The 22,673-nt window shown below is 35.6% G+C and overlaps 1 protein-coding gene across 3 annotated transcripts in view; it reads right to left on the bottom strand.

The window, feature by feature from the left end:
- Positions 1–22,673, bottom strand: part of WDR47 (WD repeat domain 47) — a 65,236-nt gene that overhangs the window by 21,428 nt on the left and 21,135 nt on the right. For all 3 annotated transcript variants that reach the window (XM_082383451.1, XM_082383452.1, XM_082383450.1), the window contains exons 3-7: positions 15,928–16,094; positions 13,336–13,419; positions 9,601–9,685; positions 6,844–7,646; positions 2,682–2,805 (exon numbers count right to left, since the gene is read on the bottom strand). In XM_082383451.1, the coding sequence (XP_082239577.1) occupies positions 2,682–2,805; positions 6,844–7,646; positions 9,601–9,685; positions 13,336–13,419; positions 15,928–16,085 (1,254 nt within the window). In that variant the 5' untranslated portion in view covers positions 16,086–16,094. The remainder of the gene's footprint in view (positions 1–2,681; positions 2,806–6,843; positions 7,647–9,600; positions 9,686–13,335; positions 13,420–15,927; positions 16,095–22,673) is intronic.

The following is a 22,673-nucleotide window of genomic DNA, read 5'->3' as shown; positions in this document are numbered from 1 at the left end:
ATTGCATGGAATCTGTAAATAATACTGGGGTAGTACTGACATCTTAACAGTATTAAATCTTCCGATCCATTAACACAGAATGTCTTCAATTATTTAGATCTTCTTTAACTTCTTTCAGCAATGCTTTGTAGATTTTAGCATACAAGTCTTTCAACTCCTTAATTTATTCCCAGATATTTTATCCTTTTATATGCCATTGTAAATGAAATCGCTTTCTTAATTTCCTTTTCTGATTGTTCATTGTTGGTGTATAGAAACACAACTGATTTTTATGTGTTGATCTTGTACCCTGCAACTCTGCTGAACCTGTTTATAAGCTCTAGTAGCTGTCTTGTGAATTATTGATTATACATATAATATTCATGTCATCTGTGAATAGAGATAGCTTTACTTCTTCCTTTCCAATTTATTTCTTTTTCTGGTCTAACTGCTCTGGCTAGAACTTCTAATAAATGTTGAATAGCAGCAATGAAAGCAGGCATCCTTATCTTTGTTCCTGATCTTAGGGAGAAAGCTTTTAGTCATTAACTATTGAGTATGATGTTAGGTTGGTTTTACATAAATGATCTTCACCATGCTGAGGAAGTTCCACTCTATTCTTAGTTCTCTGAGAGCTTTGATCAGCAAAGTGTTTGATTTTCTCAAATGTCTTTTCTGAGATGATTGCATGTTGTTTCTTTTTTTCCTTCATTGTATTAATGTGATGTGTATTAAACTGATTTTTTTTTATGTTGAACCACCTTGCATCCTGCAATCAATCCACTGGGTCAGAATGCACAATCCTTTTAATATGCTGATGGATTTGGCTTACCAGTATTTTGTTGATTTTTGCTTCTATGTTTATAAGAGGTATTGGTCTGTAGTTTTCTTTTCCTGTAATATTTTCAGTTGGTTTTGCTATCAGGGTAATGCTGGCCTCACAGAATGAGTTAGGAAGTGTTTCCTCCTCTTATATTTCTTGGAAAATTTTGAGGATTGCTAACGCTTCCTAAATGTTTGTAGAATTCACCAGTAAAGCCATCTTATCCCAGTCTTTTCTTTGTTGAGAAGTTTTTTCATTACTCATTCAATCTCTTTACTCATTATAGATCTGTTGAGATTTTCTATTTCTTTCTGAGTCAGTTTAGTAATTTGTGTTTCTAAGGAATTTGTCCATTTCATCTAAGTTATTTAATTTGTTGGCTTACAACTGGTCACAGTATTCTCTTATAATCTTTTTCATTATTGTAAGGTTGACAGTTTTATTTTTGATTTTAGTAATTTGTGTTTTCTTTTTCTTTGTCAGTCTAGCTTAGGGCTTGTCAATTTTATTGATCTTTTCAAAGAACCAACTTTTGGTTTTGTTGATTCCCTCTGTTGTTTTCCTTTTCTCTATTTTACTTCTCTCTCTTCTAATCTTTATTATTTCCTTCCTTCTGCTAGCTTTGGGTCTAGCTTGCTCTTCCTTTTCCTAGCTCTTCAAGGCATAAAATTAGGTTATTGATTTGAGATCTTTCTTCTTTTTTAATGTAAGCATTTGCAGCTATAAATTTTTCCCTGAGCACTGCTTTTGCTGCATTCCATAATTTTGTTGTATATTTGGTATGTTGTACTCATTTTCATTAGTCTCTAAGTATTTTCTAATTTCCCTTGTGATTTCTTCTTGGATCCAGTGGTTGTTTAAGAGTGTGTTGATTAATTTTTACAAATTTTGGATTTAAAAATTTTCCTTCTGTTATCAATTTCTAGCTTCATTCCACTGTGGTCAGAGGAGATACTTTACATGATTTCAAATCTTTTAAAAGTTATTGAGACTTGTTTTGCGTCCTAACACATGGTCTATCCTGAAGAACACTGCACGTGCACTGGAGAAGAATGTGTATTCTACTGTTGAGTGTCCTATAGATGTCTATTATGTCCAATTGGTTTACAGTGTTGTTCAAGTCCTCTATATCCTTACTGATCTTCTGTTAAATGTTCTATCCATTACTGCAAGTGGGGTATTGATGTCTCCAACTATTATTGCAGAACTGTCTATTTCTCCCTTCAGCTCTGCCAATGTTTGCCTCATATATTTCGGGATTCTGTTGTTTTGTGCATATCCATATGTACTTTTAAGAATAATTTTTCTACTTCATTCTAAATATTTAGTCAAAACCAAGAAAACTTACTCAACGTATTAAACCTACCTACTCACCCCTTATAAGTGGGATAATATATATAAGATAAAATTTACACCCTATTTCACAGTACAATTTCCTTCCCAAAGCACCACAGAAAAATAATCTGGAACTCTAAAGGCTTAGATAAAATATTATTCTATATTATAAATGTCATAATTTCTTGCTCATTAAATCTAATTAGCAAAATATAGAGCATATATCTTTAAAATACAAGCTGTCCACACTTAATGCAAGTTCAATTACGTGAGTGCTCAAACATGTAGGAGCAATGTCAACTGTGATATTTTAAATTGTTAATAAATCCATCCATTAAAAATGCTCCAAAATATAGTGATAACTAAAAATACTATAAATTCTTAAGGAAGAGGGGAGAAAATGATCTAATAAATAAGAAAATCTAGATATTCTCTCTCCTACTCTCAAATATCAGAAAATTCTTTTTAAGTTCTATCCAAGCAAATAGTATCACTTCTTACAAAGAGAATAACTCTAAAAGACTCGAGGTGTAGTAAATATTACCTCATTTTTTTCTTGCTTAGCTGGTCCTGGATTCTGTGCTCCATTTGCAGGCTCTTTTTCTGAAACTGAACTCTGGCCCAGGATTTCACTGCTGATAGGCCGCTGTGCCTCAACAGGTGTATCACTTCAGGGCAAAAAACAAAAAGGAAGAGGTAGGGGTAAAGAAAAACATATTGTAGTTAGAGAAATTTTAATTTAAAAAGTGAGTATTTAGCCTAAGTGGTTATCAAATGCACAAAAACAGATTTTTTAATTTTACTTTCTTCTCTGAAGTACACTATATAAGGGATTTTTAAAAATAGAATGTGCTTATAATGGAAGAGCACAGGATTATTAAGCGAGGGTAGGGGGGTTCCCATCTAAAATGATGTGTGTGGCCTTGGGAAAATCACTTACATTCTCTGTGGCTCAGCTTCACCTACAAATTAATAGGTTAGATGACCTAATGCCTACATTCTCTTAAAGAACTCTTAATCTGTTATTTTGTTATCCAAACATCAATTTTCTTTCCTCTAATATATTTCAATAAAATTTTAAGAATAGTTGAGATTTTATTAAAAGGCTTTCTTTGCACTTAACGCAAAAGCTAAACATACCTCTTTCAAATTTAAAAAAAAATTTTTATACTAATTATTTTTATTTATTTAAAATTTATTTAAAATTTATTTTTGGCTGCATTGAGTCTTTGTTGCTGCGCGCAGGCTTTCTCTAGTTGCGGCAAGCAAGGGCTGCTCTTCATTGCAGTGTGTGGGCTTCTCATTGCAGTGGCTTCTCTTGTTGCGGAGCACAGGCTCTAGGCGTGCAGGCTTCAGTAGTTGTGGCACACGGGCTCACTAGTTGTGGCTCGTAGGCTCTAGAGCGCAGGCTCAGTAGTTGTGGCGCACTGGCTTAGTTGCTCCACGGCATGTGGGATCTTCCCAAACCAGGGCTTGAACCATGTCCCCTGCACTGGCAGGCGGATTCTTAACCACTGCACCACTGGGGAAGTCCCCAAATATTTTTAATGTATACTAATTAGTAAGCTTGATGTCTTATGTCAGGTTGTTCCTAACGGTCTTCTAAAATACTAGCAATTTCTACTTTTCATAGTTATGCTGTTCAAAGTTTTTAATAACTAAGATTCTCCAAAGATGACAAATACCACATTCACATAGATTACCTATCAGTAAAAGGCACCATAGGAACCAGTACAAAAGTAAAGTGATTTTTGTCTTCAATGAATTTGATTAGGAGATGACTTCCTAATGGCCTCTCCAGGCAGAAGTATGTAAGACATATCAAAATATAGGTCTAGGGTTTAGGAAAGCAGAGCTAGACAGTCATCTTCACAAAGGCACCATTAGTTAGGAGCCTAGTAGTCTTAAGTACCTAAACATACATACACACACATGCACCCTGAAGAGGAAGTAGAAAGACCTGGGAAGAGTTTTCAGCTACCAGACTGTGCTGTAAGCTGCTAATGACCATAGGAAGCCCCATTTTAGTCCATAAATTAGAATTTGTAAGAGTTATTAACTGTATAGAGATAGAATAAAACAACCTTTATAAAGTAACATTTGATTTAATTTTGCAATTTACACAGCACTTCCACATGCATTATCTCATTTAACTTGCAAAATAACCTGTAAAACAGGTTAAAACTCCCATTTCACACATGAGGAAACAGACTCAAAAAAGTCATTTTCCCAAAAATACACAGTAAATAAAGCTAGGACTTGAATCCAGGTCTTCAGACTCCAAATTCAATGCTGGCACATGTCTGAGAATAGATCTTTTTTCCTGCCATTTAATTTTGAGACTATTATATTGTATAGTCACAGCTTGCGTATTTCAGCTGATTTTTATTCCTTTTTTATTTTGAGTTGGTTTCTGTTCGAGTGAAAAGATATCCTTCAAAATACCACACACTCTTTTATAAACTTTTCTTCTGTGTTTTATCTTCTTCACCATAGTAACTCAGTCATATCCTGGGGATGCAGCACAGTGCTAGCAGAGAGTAGACAATCAAATATTTTTAAATGAATACTGACTTCAAATTACCATAAGCAGGAGTCTCTTTATGTTGCATTTTAACATAATTGATCTAACTGAGCTTTCCAATAGTTTTTAATTACACCTAAAATATTCTTTAAAACCAGGTAAACTTTTTTCCAAAGTAAATTTTTATACTTTATCCACAGCACAATAGCTCTCCCATAGTATGTTATTAGTAGCCCTTTTGACACATTGTACTTTCCAAGGGTATGGACCCTGAACAGGGGAAATTTATATTTATTAAGCACTAAGCACATGCTTAGCACTGTGCAAGTCAACACTCTATTTTATAGAGGAGGTCACTGAGGCTCAGAGAGATTAAGTAACCATCCCAAGATCACACAGCTAGAAAATGGCAAGGCTACAGTTCAAACCCAAGTCTAACTCCAAAGACCATGTTCTATTCATTGTTCTACACTGCTTTGTCTCGTAAGTTTTCCAATTTCAGAGACATGACAGATGTTTTCTGGGTTATTACTACTGCTCGGCTAATAACACATACATTACTTACCTCTTGACATGTCACGTTTTACCCCACTGCTTATTCTATAATGGTCTAATAACTTATATTCCACTTCTTTCCATCTTTATTCAGTCATTCCTCAATTTATAATACTTTCTTTACATAGGGAATAGCACATGTAGAGTCAAATTTGGCTGGATTTTTGTGTGTCTTTTTTCTTTATAAAGGCAATCCCACTGGTGCACAATTCAAAACACGCTATTCATTATATCAACCAAGAAGATCCTATCATCTCATGTACTCAGAAGAATATCAGCAGTTCCCCCAGAATTGAAGCCCAGCATCCCAGACAATGAGAATTTTCTCTAAGGGGATCAGAAAGTCCAAGAAAACTTTAAGATAGTCTCTACCAATGCTCAAGATTCTCTACTTCTTTAGGATTTAGATAATAGGATGCTCCTATATTAAATTATATTCACTCATTTGTATCACTAGATATCATCTTTATCTTTCAAATATAAAATACAGAGCAATAAGATGCCTTAGAAAGTCACCCTAGGCTTTGGGAAGTCCCTCACTTAACTGATCCCAGAATCCTCTCCTCTCTTTAAAGAACATTAAAGAAAAATCACACCCACCCACCCCAACAATCTCACAGCAACTTAACAGAAAATGCTTCCATAAATATTTATCCTGTAATTCTTGTGCCTTAACCCTTAACTAAAGATCTCCTCCTGTTTTAATTAGAAACAGAAATTACAAGTCCAGTGCTCCTTCTTCAATAAAGAATGCCTCCAACTATCCTATATGAATAGTAAAAGGTTTAGGTTTAGTTTTTGTGCTTTTAATGAACTTATTGCAGTCGATAGTAATACTTCATAGCATCAACTCCGAGTATAGGAAACCAAGATGTGTCCCCAGTGGGTTTCCTGGAAAATGGAGGCAGGAAGTTTCCTAAGCCTTGAAATAAAGAACTGCTAATCAGGAAATTATTATTTCAAGCCAGGTTTGAAGGAAAAACTGAGTCGTAGTTTTAATACTTAATTTCCTCATGTATGTATATAAAGAATTACTAAAAAAAGATAAGTGGAAATAATCAGAGATTTTTATATATATATGTTCAATACAGTAATATTTACAGGAAACAGTCTACTCTCCTACAATAAGGAACTAGGTAAAATTATGATCCAGTCATACAATGGAATACTGCACACACCATTAATCATTGACCTCAATAAATGTTTAAAAATATGGGAAAAAGTCATGATTTATCAAGTGAAAAAAGCAAATTATATGAAAAAATATATAGCACCTTCTCAATTTTTAAAAATGTATTCATAGGAAAAATGTTGGTCATCTAAGTGCAAGATGGTGTGGGATTTTAATTCTCTTATTGATACCCTTCCATATTTTCCAAAATTTCTTCAATGCACATGTACTGCCTTTATAACCAACAAAATGATAATACGAGATATAAAAATAAAGGTTTTCCCTGATAATTGTAATTATCAAAATTTTTTAAATGCCTTATAAATAAAGTTTTAAAGACTAACTTTCAACTAAATGGACTTGAACATTTAGAAAACACACACACACACACACACACACCAATTAGATTATCTCACACTTGGGGAGATCTCCCAATTTTCATGAGCAAATACTTACCGTTCAGGGGATTCTTCATAAATACTGTGACATTCTGTATTCTCAAGCATGAGACTTCTACTGAGGTTTTGTACCCCTGGATAATGGAAGTTAGCAAAGGAGTGTGACATTGGAGAAGTTTTGTTCCCAAGGTCTGAAATTCTCTTATCGTGACTGGTTAGTCCACAAGTGAGGCCATCTAAAGCAGGATTCAGAGAGCGGGTCATATAGGCATCAGCTGATTGAGGCCTTCTCATTGGAGATGATGGATAGGGAGAAAGTTTGCTGATAAGAGGAGTCAAAAGATCAGCATATGCAGCTTTTGTGGGTTTCAGAAGTTTGTCAACATGAATATTAAGCATTTTCTGTTCAAAAGCACAAGAGAAGACCGAAGATGGGAGATTCTGAAGCCATGACAATAAACTCAGATCCAAATCATCACAACCATTACCACATAAGAGGTCGATGCCAAGTAGTACTTCACTTTCTGTAATTTCTTCTCCAGTTGCTTTACTTTGACAAAATTCTACACAGCATTCATAAAGTAGGCCCTTCATTACAAGCTGAAATAAACGATTGTTACTTGCTTTAAAACCAGCCTCACTTAGCTTCCTATCAGCAGGGATGAATTCTGCAACCATGACACAAGCCTCTTCAAAACAGTGAACTCGTGCAGTGCTGGGATTCCAGTCCTTAAATTCAGCATGATTGGTCAGACGAGGCAAAGTCAAAAGCAAACAGAGCTTGCTGTAATCATCTTTAGAAGGACAGTACTCTTCTAGGGCATGTAAACATTGCACAGCTTCTTGCATGGTAAATTCCAGCTGTAAGAAAAACATAAGTGATTGCTATAAAGAGAGATGCTATGAGATATGAAAACAATGAGAGTATTTTATTCAAATATAAAGACACTTTACGAACTTTCACAAACTGTTCAATTGCAAAAGGATAAACTCATGTCACAGAATACTCATATAATTGTGGGCTATTTAACAACTTTCAAGTCAGGAACCAAAATGTTTTTTACTCCTAAAATAAAGATTTTAAAATTTGGTTATTAGCACATTAAACTTTTACCTATAAAAAAAGTGTTGTAATTCAGACTTAATACCATTTTCAAATGTATAATTTTTTAAGAGTAAGGATAATTAAGTTTTCTAGCAATGAAACTGAAGCATGCCAAAATTCAATTATTTATTATAGCTTGCTATCACTCCAGCTTACTCAAAAAGCAAAAGAGCCATTCTCAAACTTACCTTAGGACAAATGTGTGTGGGGAAAGAAAGCAAATCAAGAAAGGGAACACCTACAGTTCACTTCTACAAAAACAGTGCAGAGACAGAACAAAAGGAAGCTTAACTGAATAACAAATTACAATAATTTGTATAGTGAATATTATCTTAGGATCATAAGCTTTTTTTTTTTTTTAAAGATTTTTTTTAATAAATTTATTTATTTATTTTTGGCTGTGTTGCGTCTTCGTTGCTGCATGCAGGCTTTCTCTAGTTGCGGCGAGCGGGGGCCACTCTTCATTGCGGTGCGTGGGCTTCTCATTGCGGTGGCTTCTCTGTTGCAGAGCACGGGCTCTAGATGCGCAGGCCTCAGCAGCTGTGGCACGTGGGCTCAGTAGCTGTGGCTTGCAGGCTCTAGAGCGCAGGCTTAGTAGTTGTGGCTCACGGGCTTAGTTGCTCCGCGGCATGTGGGATCTTCCCAGACCAGGGCTCGAACCCGTGTCCCCTGCATTGGCAGGCGGATTCTTACCCACTGCGCCACCAGGGAAGCCCCAGATCATAAGCTTTTGATGATGTAAGGAACCTTAGAGCTTGCATAGCACAGCTTCTATATCTTCCCTGTGGGAAAAGTTAGGGTGCAGATTTAACCTAAGTAATTCAGTTGGTTAGTGACGAAGACAGAATAAAAATTCTTATTGACTAATATTCCAGTGTTCTTTCCACTTTTTTCTTTTTTTTGGCCACACCATGCAGCACGCAGAATCTTAGTTCCCCGACCAGAGATCAAACCCATGCCCCTTGCAGTGGAAGCATGGAGTCTTAACCACTGGACTACGAGGGAAGTCCTTCTTTCCACTTTTAAACATCATTATCTAAAAACATTGCTCTATTTTTTCAATGATTACTTACTGGCACTTAATAAAAGTTTCTTTGGTTTTGGATACAACAATACTAATATTAAAACTTTAAAAGTATCTCTCTAATCAAAAAGAATTTAATATCATTAAATCTAAATTGTTATTAAAAATACACATTGTATTAAAAAAACACCTTTGGGGAATTCCCTGGCGGTCCAGTGGTTAGGGCTCTGTGCTTTCACTGCTGAGGGCCCGGGTTCAATCCCTGGTCAGGGAACTAAGATTCTACAAGCTGCACTGTGCAGCCAAAAAAAAAAAAAAAGTTAAAAAACACACCTCTGGATCAAAGAAAGAGGAAGTAAACATAATCCACTTCTGGGATAAGAAAAGAAGCAATGATGTAGAGTCATCAAGTCAAACATCTTTTGCTATCTATATCACCTTAAACAAGAGGGGAGCACACACTCTCCAACCAGATAGCCACTCATTTATCATCTTTGCCTAAATCACAGAACAAATTCAGAAGCACTACAGACTGAAAGTACTACATCTGCAAAAGAGCAGATCTTGCCCCACAGCCGCTCATAAAAACTTTGAAAACTCATGATACTAATCTTTTGTTTTAGTGAATAGAATACTTATGACTGAAACAAGACTGTGGCGCAAACCTTTAGGAATAAAAATCTTACATGCTGGGGCTCATCTTCTGCTGACATTGCGTTGTTAACACATAAAGCTTCTAAAAACTTCTGTTTCAGGATAATATAACGAAACCTGTGAAAAATAAAATATGAAACATTAAAATGATTAAAATCTGAATTATAGCAATGTCGAAGACTAGAAATGAAACTCAAGTTCCTAAAGCAAAACAGGCCAAGTTTTTCTTATAGGACTAATTATTTCTTTAAAAAAAGACTTTAAAAAATTAATTTCCCAATGTCTCATAAATCAAATGTACTTATAAGTTACTGTAAGTACCTCTGCTTTCAGAAAATTCTTTAATTATTTTACAAAGCTGATCAAATTGAAGCCATAATTAAAATAATTTCAGTAGCAAGTAATCACAATTTCATACTCAAAGGAAGGATTTCTATTTGCACTATTAATTCTAAACAATCAAGTTTTTATGCAAGATGTCAAATGTCACCTAATATGAAATCAAAATCCTTTATATTCCAAATATTTTATTTCCCAAAATATGTCCTCTTTTCTTTTCAAACATGAGAAAGGTCTAATAAAAATAGAGCTGAAAGGATAGGAAGGAATGAACAACATTGCTAAAAAACCGTAAGATAACTGTAGACTTAAAACTTTTTAAAAGGGATTTTTCAGAGAGGGGAAGGGAGTGTCTACCTGACTTCTCTATGAATCAAAAAATGTTGAATGCCTTAAGCACTTTAAAGAAAAGTGTTTCTAAGGGCTGAAAGAAAATAATAATGAACTTCACAGTCATTCTTTCAACCACTGTTGTAACAGCAAATATGTGTCCAATAAAACAAAATCCCTGCCTTCAGGAAGAGGGTCATCTAATGGAAGCAACCCAAGTACCCATCAACAGATAATCAGATTAAGAAGCTGTGGTGCGTGCGTGCATATGTACACACATACACACACAATGAACTATTACTCAGCCATAAAAAAGAACAAAATAATGCCATTTGCAGCAACATGGATGGACTTAGAGATTGTCATACTGAGTGAAGTAAGTCAGACAGAAAAGGACAAATATCATATGATGTCGCTTATATGTGGAATCTAAAAAAATGGTACAAATGAACTTATTTACAAAATAGAAATAGAGTTACAGATGTGGAAAACAAATTTATGGTTAACAGGGGGGAAGGGGAGGAGGGATAAATTGGGAGATTGGGATTGACATATACACACTACTCTATATAAAATAAATAACTAATAAAGACCTACTGTATAGCACAGGGAACTCTACTCAATACTCTGTAATGGCCTATATGGGAAAATAATCTAAAAAAGAGTGGATATATGTATAACTGAATCACTTTGCTGTACACCTGAAACTAACACAACATTGTAAATCAACTATACTTCAATAAAAATTTTTTTAAAAGTCACACAAGGAAGCAGAAAAAGAATGAAATATTGCCATCTGCAAAAACATTGATGAACCTAGAGAATATTGTGTTTACTGAAATAGGTCAGACAAAGAAAGACAAATACTATATGATAACACTTATATGTAGAATCTAAAAAGTAATACAAATGAATATATATACAAAACAGAAACAGACTCACAGACACAGAAAACAAACTGTGGTTACCAAAATGGGGGGGTGGGGAGGGATAAGTTAGGGGTATGAGATTAACAAAGGCAAACTACTATACATAAAATAGGTAAGCAACAAGGATTAACTGTATAGCACAGAGAATTATACCCAATATCTTGTAACAACCTATAATGGAATATAATCTGAAAAAATACTGAAACAATATGCTGTATACCTGAAACTAACACAATATTATAAATCAACTGTACTTCAATTTTTTTAAAAAAAGAAGAGGGTCATCTAATAAATTGCATGAAATATGTATAGGATTCAGCAAGATTTCAAAGGAGTATGAAACCAGGTCTACCAGAAATAGTGAGGGTCTTACAAGAACTGACTCTTGGAAGATGATCAAGAACGTGCTATGTAAAGGCAGAAGATGATGTAAGAAACAGTATCCCAGATAAATGAAGAATGTATAAAAGCAAATAGGTATCAAATAGCATGGTTTATGGAGAATCAGAAACTAATATGAGGTTCCACTTCTGATAATGGTGGAGTAACTTGTATCTGGCTAACCTTTCTGCAAATAACAATTAAACCCTAGATTAAATATAAAAAATATTTGAAAGCACTGAATAAAAAAAAAAAAAACTGGCATAGCTAGAGTGAAGTCAATCCTTGAAAAAGGGAACTTTAGGGGGTGAGGCTGAAGGGTATAAGGCCTTCCAGCTGAGGGCAATCCCCAGTCCACACAGTGTGAGCTAGAACTCAGGCAGAAAGCTGCAGTTTTACAGGCTTTGGAGAAGTCAGGCTTTTGAGAAGTTCAGCTGCCAGAACAGCTGAAAAGTGGTGGGCAGGGTAGGAGGATCCAAAAAAAGAGGAAACCACAATGAAAAATACACCAAAATCTACTGTATAAACTGTGCCTAAATCCTTGGTCATCCCTAAAACTGAAGATGCAAGGGAGACTCCAAAGAGCCCAGGGAAAGCAACAGATTGAAGGCTAAATAACTGAGCAGAGATTTCATCTGGTGTCCAATAGGTGAGGGACAGAGTTTGCATTCTGAAGTACAACAAAGTAAACTCCCTGCATGAATAAAAATCAATACCTTCCAAAGGAAGATAACAGAAATCCAGAGTTTCAACAATGAATCCCAATGTGCAAAATACATTAAAAAATGACTAGATGTGAAAAAAGAGTGACTCATAGTTAAGAGAAAACTCAATCAATAGAAACTGAGCCTGATATAACCTAAAAGTTGGAATTAGCAAATAAGGACTATTAGTGAACAAGCAGTTACTAAAAATATGTTCAAGGGCTTATTGGGAAGTACAGTCACAATGAACAAACAGATAGGAATATCTCAGAGAAAAATGATAAATAAAAGTAAATTCTGCAACCAAAAAGTACAATATCTGAAATGAAAAATTCATTGTTTATGAGCAGATTGCTAATAACTGAAGAAAGTGTCAATAAACATTGAAGGTAAATCAACAGGAATAATCCAGACTGAAGAATACACAGAAAAAATGTTTTTTTAAAAAAGGAACAAAGCCTCAAAACTGTGGAACAATATCAATCTGTCTAATGTTGTATACTTAGAAGAAGAAAAAGGGGCAGAAAAAATGTTTGAAGATATAACTGCCAAAAACTTCCCAAACTTGATGAAAGACATAAACTTATAGATCCAAAAAGCTCAGCAAACCCCAAGCAGGAAAAAATACAAATAAATCACTTAGGCACATCAAAATCAAACTGCTGAAAACCAATGACAAGGAGAAAATCTTGAAGGTAGCCAGTAGAAGAAGAATAAAAAGAAAAAAAAGAAACATTACATACAAGAGAATTAAGGATAATTGTTTGTCAGAAATAATGGAGGCCAGGAAACAATGGAATGACATCTTTAAATTCTTTGTACTATCATGAAGAAACAACTGCTTCAGACATGGCCCTTGTGATGTTTTATATATACACACTGTTGACTAAGGGGTTTATATATCAGATGTTCAACTAATTGAAGTACACGCAAGCTGTCCTCGAGAAGTGCTCCAACTCAATGGGATTGAGTGTACTATTTGCTAGGAAAGCTAAAAGTCTTGTTTTTAAATTTTTGTTTATTGTTTTGTTTTGCTCAACTTCTACCAATGATAAGACACTAAAAATTTCAGATGAAATCTTACCTTTTTTTGTCAAATTTTTCCATACATTCTAGAGGCTGAATGAACTGAAGAACTTCATCCCATTGACCATCAAGGATTAGCTGCCTACATAAAGAAAAATCCACACATGCTATCAGATTTGTGTTACACTAATTAAAAGCAGAAGAGATGACAAGATAGCATTAGAACTTCACAAAGCAGGTATTGAGAATAACATTTTACTTGGTTTCTCAACCACTATAATAAACTTTTTCACAACTTATTTGTAACAACATATACTATTTGAGAAGAATTTGTGAATCTGCACCCACTCCTCATTCTAAAATATGTTTTTTTTACCTATGTAAAAACATTGAACTAAGTCTAAAAGTTTCTTTATTTCCCCACTAATCTTATAGTTTAAAGTTATTCTGTATTATTTAGGGGCCAGTGTGTTGGTATGTTCCAGTCTCACTAAGTCATTGGTTCTCAGTTGGGTGCAGTTTTGCCCCCTGGAGAAATCTGGCACTGTCTGGGGACATTTTTGGTTGTCACAACTAGGGTGCAACTGGCATCTTCAGGGTATAGGTCAGAAGTGCTGCTAAACACCCTACAATGCACAGGAAAACCCCCACACTCACAACAAAGAACCATCTGGCCCAAAATGTTAACAGTACTGAGGTTGAAAACCCTGCTCTAAACTGTGAATTCAACATCTTTGAGGCATTTAACACTAGAGTTTATATTCTGAGAATGAAAATAGTAATGAATAATATCATATTTCATCCTACTTAAGTAGTCTATGGGAACTTCTAAAAGTTATAAGGCATTCAGATTACTGTTCTTCTTTTATAAAAGTAATTTCCCTATCTATGCTTTTTTACAACAGAAAATTTAAAAATAGGCAGGAAGATCTACATAGGATTGCCAACTTTTGATTCCACAAAGAATGAATATTAATAAAAAGCAATCACAACATGTATCATAATCATTTTATAAAGGGACATTTTATTTTATTTTATTTTATTTTTTAAAGGTTTTTTAAAAATTTATTTATTTTATTTATTGATTTTTGGCTGCATTGTGTCTTTGTTGCTGTGCACAGGCTTTCTCTAGTTACGGTGAGCGGGGCCTACTCTTTTGTTGCGGTGCGCAGGCTTCTCATTGCGGTGGCTTCTCTTGTTGCAGAGCACTGGCTCTAAGCGCACGGGCTTCAGGAGTTGTGGCTCACGGGCTCTGGAGCGCAGCCTCAGTAGTTGTGGCGCACGGGCTTAGTTGCTCCGTGGCATGTGGGATCTTCCCGGACCAGGGCTGGAACCCGTGTCCCCTGCATTGGCAGGCGGATTCTTAACCACTGCGCCACCAGGGAAGCCCTAAAGGGACATTTTAATATCTCAAAAGTAGGAAGGACACAATTTCAAAGGCCAGCAGCCCTTTAAGATGAATACATTTAGTTTAATGAGAAACTTACTATCCTGTAATTTCACCTAAGACCAGTAAAACTTCATAACAAACCATCAGGTTTCTGCAGGGGGATATCTGAGAGCCACTGCTGAATTCCAGAAGTAGCAATGACAGAGCCCAAAGAATACTGCCTCAGTACTGGTTCCTGACTATATCGTTGACTAAGCTCCCTGGGGCTGAATGACATTCATAATATCAAATACAGGGAAGTGCAATGAGTTTAAATAAACTCTCCTAATATAATAAAGCTTTTTAAAAAGTTCCTTCTTCATGAGTTAGAAACATTTCATTTCTTAAGGCTTTCCTAGTCACAAAATGCTACATATCCAAGAATCTGTACTCCTTATCAAGGACATTTGGTATCACATAAGCACAGAATACATTTCTGCATGGAAATTTGGGTTTTTCTTTTTCCATCCAATTCAAGGAAGGATATATTTAGCTTCCATTTTGGCAAACATGTTAACTCCCTTTTGCTCTGTAATTCCACTTCCAAGAATCTTGTTTTAAGGAAATAATTCAAGATACAGAAATAGTTACATGTATGAAAGATGCTCAGTAGAACATGTATTTAGAAAAATTGCAAACAATTTAATTGTCTAAAAATAGGGGAATCATTAGGAAATTAAGTAAATCGAAAATTTTCAAAGCATAAATTTGTAATCACATAGAGAATTCCTATAATGTTAATGGATAAAGCAGGATACAAAATTCTAAATGCGACGAAATTGGTTTTTTTTCAATATGCACAGAAAATTATCAGTAGTATGTGTGGATGGTGGGCTGATTTTTCTTCTTTATTTTTCTATATTTTCTACAAAGAGTATGTTTATATAACGAGTATGTTTTATTTCTATAGCATAAAAAAAGGTATTTCAGAAATATTTTTTTTAACTTTACAGAGTCTCTGATTTCTTAATCAAATATCTTTTATGATGATGCCACAAACACAAGAGAGTTGTGACTCTTTTTAATGAATCTCTGGATCTTACTCCTGAAAACATTCTACAGAAAACTTTGTTTTGTAAACGTTCTTTATAAAAATAAACATTTAAAAAACTATACTTTGTCTTTTCATGATTACAAAGGTCTATCTATACTGTACCTATTATTAATACTTAACATTTCTTGGAATGAGCTACAAACCTCACAGTGCTAATGAAATCATACCTCAGGAAAAGCATATCATCTGAAAATAGGCCATTTATGACTCCACTTTCCTTCTCAAGGGCCAACATACTAATGTGAAGCTTCTTTGAATTCAAGAAGTCTAAAATTAGCTTAATGACTTCAACCTCTTTTACATTCACTGTTTCTTCAGCCGTCATGTTGATAACCTAAATATTAAACAAAACAAAAACAAAAATTAGTTCTATTATTTCTAACCATTATTAACTATCTGGAAACTACACATAACAAGTTTCTTGAAAATATTTAATACAGTTATTCTAAGTGAAACTAATGTAATATTTGTCAAAACCAAGTCATTCTTCAAGGTTTGATATAGGAATGGCTATGATTTTAAGTCCTAATCTTTGAGAGATACACACTGGAATTACAGATTGATATGAAGTTTGTGATTTGCTTCAAAATAATACAAGAAGCAGCATGTGGGAGGAAGTAAAGATAAAACAATAATCACGACCATTAAAGTAGGATAATGAGTAAATGGAGGTTCATTATATTTGCTATGGTCTAAATGTTGGTGTCCTCCCAAAATTCCTATGTTGAAATCCTAACCCCTAAAGTGATGGTATTAGGAGGTGGGGGCTTTGGGAGGTGATTAGGTAATGAGGGCAGAGCCCTCATGATTGGGATTAGTGCCCGTACAAAAGAGACCACAGGGACTTCCCTGGCAGTCCAGTGGTTAAGACGCTGTGCTTCCACTGCAGGGGGCACAGGTTCGATCCCTGGGTCGGGGAACTAAGATCTCACATGCCGCGCAGCTTGGCCAAATAAAAAAAAATTTTTTAATAATAATCATACACTGCGATCTATTGAAAGTCAGCCCTCGACACAAGGGTTTGTCGCTCCCGCTGCCGCCACTGCGGCGGCGGCGGGGCCCGGGGGTGCTCGGCGTCCGTTTCTTCCTTCCTCCCTCCCTCGCTCTCCGGACTCCCCCACACAGCACCCCGCGGGCGGCGTCCTCGGCCCACCCTCGGTGGCTGCCCACCGTCCGCGCGATGGGAGCGGCGGCGGGTCTCGGCGCGCATGTTCCCGGACCGCCCATCCCGGTCGGTCGGGGGAGGCGCCAGCCCCACCGGAGGAAAAGAGGGGCGAGAGGGAAGGGGACGCCCCTCGTGGCGCCCCCCGGCCTCGGCGCGCCGCGCCTCCTCCCCACCCCGCCGTGGGCCTCGCCCACGGGCTGGGACGGGGAAAAGGGGAGGCGGGTGCGGACCGAGAGGCGGCGGACGTCGCAGGGCGGCCCCGTGGGCCCCTTTCCCGGGTGGCCGTGGGGGCTGGAACGGCGGCGGCACACGTGTGCCGCCGAGCGCGTCCGCGGCCGAGTCCTTCGCCACCCTCGGCGCGGGGGGTGGGCCAGGGTTACCGGCCGCTCGCGGCCCTTGCGCTCTTACTAAAAAAAAAAAAAGAAAGAAAGAAAATAATATAATCATAAAAAATAAAAGAGACCCCAGAAAGCTAGTTCAACCCTGTCTGTGAGGATAAAATGTGAAGTCAGCAGTCTGCAACCGGGAAGAGGGCTCTCACCAGAACGGAACTATGCTAGCACCCTTATCTCAGACTTCCAGCATCTATTGCAGAACTGTGAGCAATAAATTTCTTCTATAAATAAACCACCTAGTCTATGGTATTCCGTTATAGCAACCCAAATGAACTAAGGCAATATTATTTTCTCTACTCCTACATATGTTTAAAATTTGCCATAATAAAGAATATTTTTAAAAGTCACTAATAACCAAACCATGTTTAGCTATGCCCTATACACTCATTCAATAAGCAGTTACTGTCTTTTCTCTGTGATAGACACTGTCCCATAGTCAGGACACACTGGCTCTGTCCTTAAGAAACTTACAGAGTGTAGCAGCAACACGTAAAATGTTGTACCCTATACTTTGGAACCAAACAAAACAAGGTTGGTTAAAATGTGCAACTTTAAGTCATATTGGTACTACCAACCCAAACATCAGTGATATTTCAGCTCTCTCAAATCCCTTCTCTCACCTGTAAGTCTGCAGTGATACAATTGAGCACACAGGTTAATTCATCAAGAATTAGAACCAGGAGGAATTCTGAAGATCATTAGATCAACATTCTCATTTTAAAGATGAGGCCACACAAGTTAAATGGCCTAAGTTGTTGCAGTTTTCAAATGTTCACGCTCAGAGCAGTACAAATGACTACCAAGCTAAGCGGACTAGCTGCAAACAAACCTCATCAGATGAAACAGACTGTAAGCGTATCTTTCTCACAGGACCAATTATCTTCTCACAGGACCTATCTTTAACCAAATTCACAGAAACATAAACATATGCATGTATGCACATGGGTTTATTTTTTGTCTACTATTTTGACAATATATTTCTTCATAATGAGAAGTACAAACATCTAGCAGACTAGAATGTTCATCAGATGAATACATTTTCTCTCTTAGGTGGAGGTGATAGAGTAAACAAGGGACAGAGCATGGAAAAATAATTATGATTCAAATATTTAATGACATCAGACTAAGCTAATCTCATACATCCATCTCCACAATAAGGACATGCCTACCTCAGGAAACAAACTCACAAATCTGTCTCCCCCAACAGGCCAGCCACCCAATTCCTCATGCTTTGGGTTTCCCTTTGCTATCTTCTGAGCTGACCACCCTTCTGTTCATAGACTTTGTCCAAAAGACTTTGTACAATAAAATTAATGATATTTCCATTCAATAAATTCTGATCATACTTCAGAACTGTCTCTGAGATTAGCAATTTGAGCATTCCCCAAATCTTCAGATAATTCTTACTAGAAAAGAATGGCTTTTGCTAATTTAACTCTCAGAAAAAATAATTGTAAACTCCCCTCGAATCTCAGAGGGCACTTCACTTAAATCACCATATACCAATCACACAACTTAATACAGAACTGAGACTAATTTTCTAATGATTCAATACATCCAATGTTCAATACATAATTTTCTAATGTTCTATAATTTTCTAATGTTCAATACATCCAATGATATTAAACATTTTATAGGCCTCATATTATTCAACATTCAGTCTAATACTAAGTAACTCTGGAGTTACTACGAATCTATGGCAATAGTCCCACAAGTTTCATGCTGCCATCATTTCTGATCAATAAAGCCTAGGAGAAAAATGAGTAGTATATTCTTACAAATACATATTTTACACTGACTTTATATCTAGATTTTGAATAGATACAAAAAATGTATCTTAATTACCCTAGAATTATTCAGGGTTTTAAAAAATTCATTTAAAAAGATAAGTTTTAATTCTATACTGTAGAATTCCCAGTAGAAAAGTATGATATTTTAATCACCCAACCCAGAATTTTAACTCTTATCAACTTTACTGTTGCTGGATACAACATAAAACATAGACACATAACATAATGACTATATCTTAGAATTATTCTTTTCTAACCCACCCTGTGTCACTGAAACATTTGTAGAGGCTCCCAAAATCCTAGCTATGTAATTTAGAAATTAGATATGTATATATTTTTAAACATAACATAAAAGCATGAATCATGAACATTCTTTAATCTCCTTGAACTATTAATCACTACAAAGCTAGAATTTTTTGCTAATTCAGAGGAGTAGAATTCAATAATAAATGCCTCTTCCCCTCCCCTCAGGGAGACTACAAATCAGTAAGATTTAACTAGCTTAGGAACCACTAAAATTATTTTTTAATGAGATGTACAGTATATAATAAGTGTTCATAAATTAACACTTATTAACTTAAGAAGCAAAAAAATCAATGAAGAAATGTCTCTAAAAAAGTACAGAGTAGATGCTTTTGTTTGCAACTGTTCTAAAAGCTATTCAAGGGAATTCCCTGGCAGTCCAGTGGTTAGGACACTGTGCTTTCACTGACGAAGACATGGGTTCGATCCCTGGTCAGGGAACTAAGATCCCACAAGCCACGTGATACAGCCAAAAAAAAAAAAAAAAAAGCCATTCAAAAGGATAAAGCTCTGGCCCTTTAACCTGACTATTTAGCCAAAATCAGCCTTGATAACATCTTAGGTAGACCTGCCAGCCCATGGTACATGTGAACAATTACTCATCAGGCACAATTTATATAGGACGAACAATAAAGTGTATTCCACTAAAAACAGAAAACAAAATGGGGGAGGAGGAATCAGAGTGTTTCAGTATTTCCATATGAAATGATAGATTTACTGTAGGAAAAAAATCACAGAAACATGAACGCTATGAATTTTCCTTTAAGAAATAAATGCTCACTTATATTCAATATCTGGACTAAGAGAGGTAAGAAAACAAGAGTTTTCTTTAAAAATAAATATATCTGGAAACCAGCTGGAAAGTGGTTAGTATTTTAGTACTAATATACAATTAACACCTACAGAAACTAAATTCCAGATGGCGTCTCTATATGGACTCCTGCTGATTACTATCTTAGTGAATCAAGATTAGAAGAATGTATTAGAGGGCAAGAAATAAAATTATTTTTAGAAATCTAAGATTAAAGGTAAAATGTTAACAATAGATAAGAAAAAAAAGAATGGTAATAGAAATATATTGACTTCTATGTATATTTCTATACATAGATACGGAAAAAGTTTCATGAAAAATATATCAGTGGTAGCTTTCTAGCCAAATATAAATAGATATTTAAATGTTCCTTTGCAATGAGGTTCTTCTTCTACTTACTTATAATACAGATTAGAAAGGAAGAAAAATGCACAAGGCTAAGAATGATTCAGAAGCATAAGGCTGAGAACGATTCAGAAGCATAAGATTAAGGGAATTAAGGCACAGCCACTAAATATTTTATAGGCAAGAAAAAAGTGCATAAAAAGGCTCCATTAATCCCCATCTCCATCCTAAACAATAAACACCACTTTCTTTAACCTTCCAAGAATTACAGAGTGCCTAACGCTGAACAATAGTCCTTTACCATTCCAGTTTACAGGCAAAAATGCAGATAAAGAAATGAAGTACTATGAAGCTTTTTCATAAAATATCAAACTGCAACATAAGACTATGGTAATTTTTCCTTAAAAAAAAGAAAAAAAAAAAGAGTGAGAAAAAATTTGCTAGCTATCTCTTTAATAAAATAGCATTCCAAAAATTTATGTTGCTGCCAGATCATTTAATTGTAAATGTCTGGTCCTTCAGGAATATAAATGTGACATTGCAAGTCACAATTTCTATGGGCCTCAATTTCTTCATACATAAAATAAGAGGGTTAGTTTAGCTAATTTCTATGATTTCCCTTCAACTTTTATAATTTGTTTTAACTCACATTTCAGTAACAGGAAGCATATATTCTTAGGGGGAAATAGCAAGTCTGGAATAATCAGAAGTCTCTGATCCTTAGGTCAGTTTAATAAGAAGAAAGAAAAGAGATTTGTTTTAGATCATTTAAGTAAACAAACAAAAGAAAAGCCCTTCTAACTGCAAGGCTCTGTCACGTCTGCTAATCGGCTAATACGGATGCAGTGTGTGTCCCTTCTTACTGCTGACAGCTGTTCTCTATTCATCAATTATTTTAATTTACCTTCTGGAACTGTGAACGATTTTTGGTGTGAAGAACAAATTGTTTAAAGCAGGTGCAGCTTTATATAGCTATAAAAAGAAAAGAATCAATTAACATAAACAATATGTTGTGTATATACATAAAATATCTCTAGAAAAAGACACAAGAAATTGATAAAAATGGTTGTCTCCAAGAGGGAAAACTGGATAATAAAGAATAGAAATGGAAGACTTTTCACTATATACCCTTTTGTACCTTGTCAATTTTGTACCATGTACAATTATTACCTATTCAAAAAAGTTGAAATACTATACATGAAACATAAGTAATGAATTTCCAATTGCAAAAAACTGGAAAGAACTAGAAATATAATGAATATAATGTATTCATTATGTATATAATGAAGCAATAACATTTCAGAGTGATTTGTATTTCTTTTATAACCTGAGACCTCTTCTCAGATCGGATTCAAATATTATTTCACTCTTTCTTTATGAGATTAAAGTATTTGAATTATTTGCATATTCGAACCCACAAGTATTTTAAAAACATATTTAATTACTAAAGTACTAAAAATGTACAAGACAGGCAGACACAGGCTGTGTAACTGAGTCACATAAAAACCAGAAAAGGTGGACTTCCCTGGTGGCGCAGTGGTTAAGAATCCGCCTGCCAATGCAGGGGAAACAAACAGGTTCGAGCCCTGGTCCGGGAAGATCCCACATGCCCCGGAGCAACTAAGCCCATGCGCCACAACTACAGAGCCGGTGCGCCTAGAGCCTGCGCTCCACAACGAGAGAAGCCACCACAATGAGAAGCCTGTGCACCACAACGAAGAGTAGCCCCCGCTCGCGACAACTAGACAAAGCCCGTGTGCAGCAACAAAGACCCAAAACAGCCAAAAATAAAAATAAATAAATAAATTTATTTTTTTTAAAAACAGAAAAATTTAAAAATTGCTAAATTTGGCACTAAAAATGTAAAATGTAAATCTTCCATTTAACAGAAGTTGCCATAAAGTTAAAAGACAAGGGTCAAACAAGGACCAAATACAATACATATAAACAGCAAGTGATTACCATCTAGAACATAAAAATAGCATCTTCAAATCAGTATCTCCCCCAAAATTCCAGCTGAACAATAAGCAAAAACTCCAGACAATTCACAGAACTACAAATAACCAAAGAATTTATGAGAAGATGTTCAACTTCACTAGTAATA

This window comes from Balaenoptera borealis, assembly GCF_965194805.1.
Source record: "Balaenoptera borealis genome assembly, chromosome: 1".
NCBI classification, from domain to species: Eukaryota; Metazoa; Chordata; class Mammalia; order Artiodactyla; family Balaenopteridae; genus Balaenoptera; species Balaenoptera borealis.
This window is presented reverse-complemented; position numbering and strand designations above follow the sequence as displayed.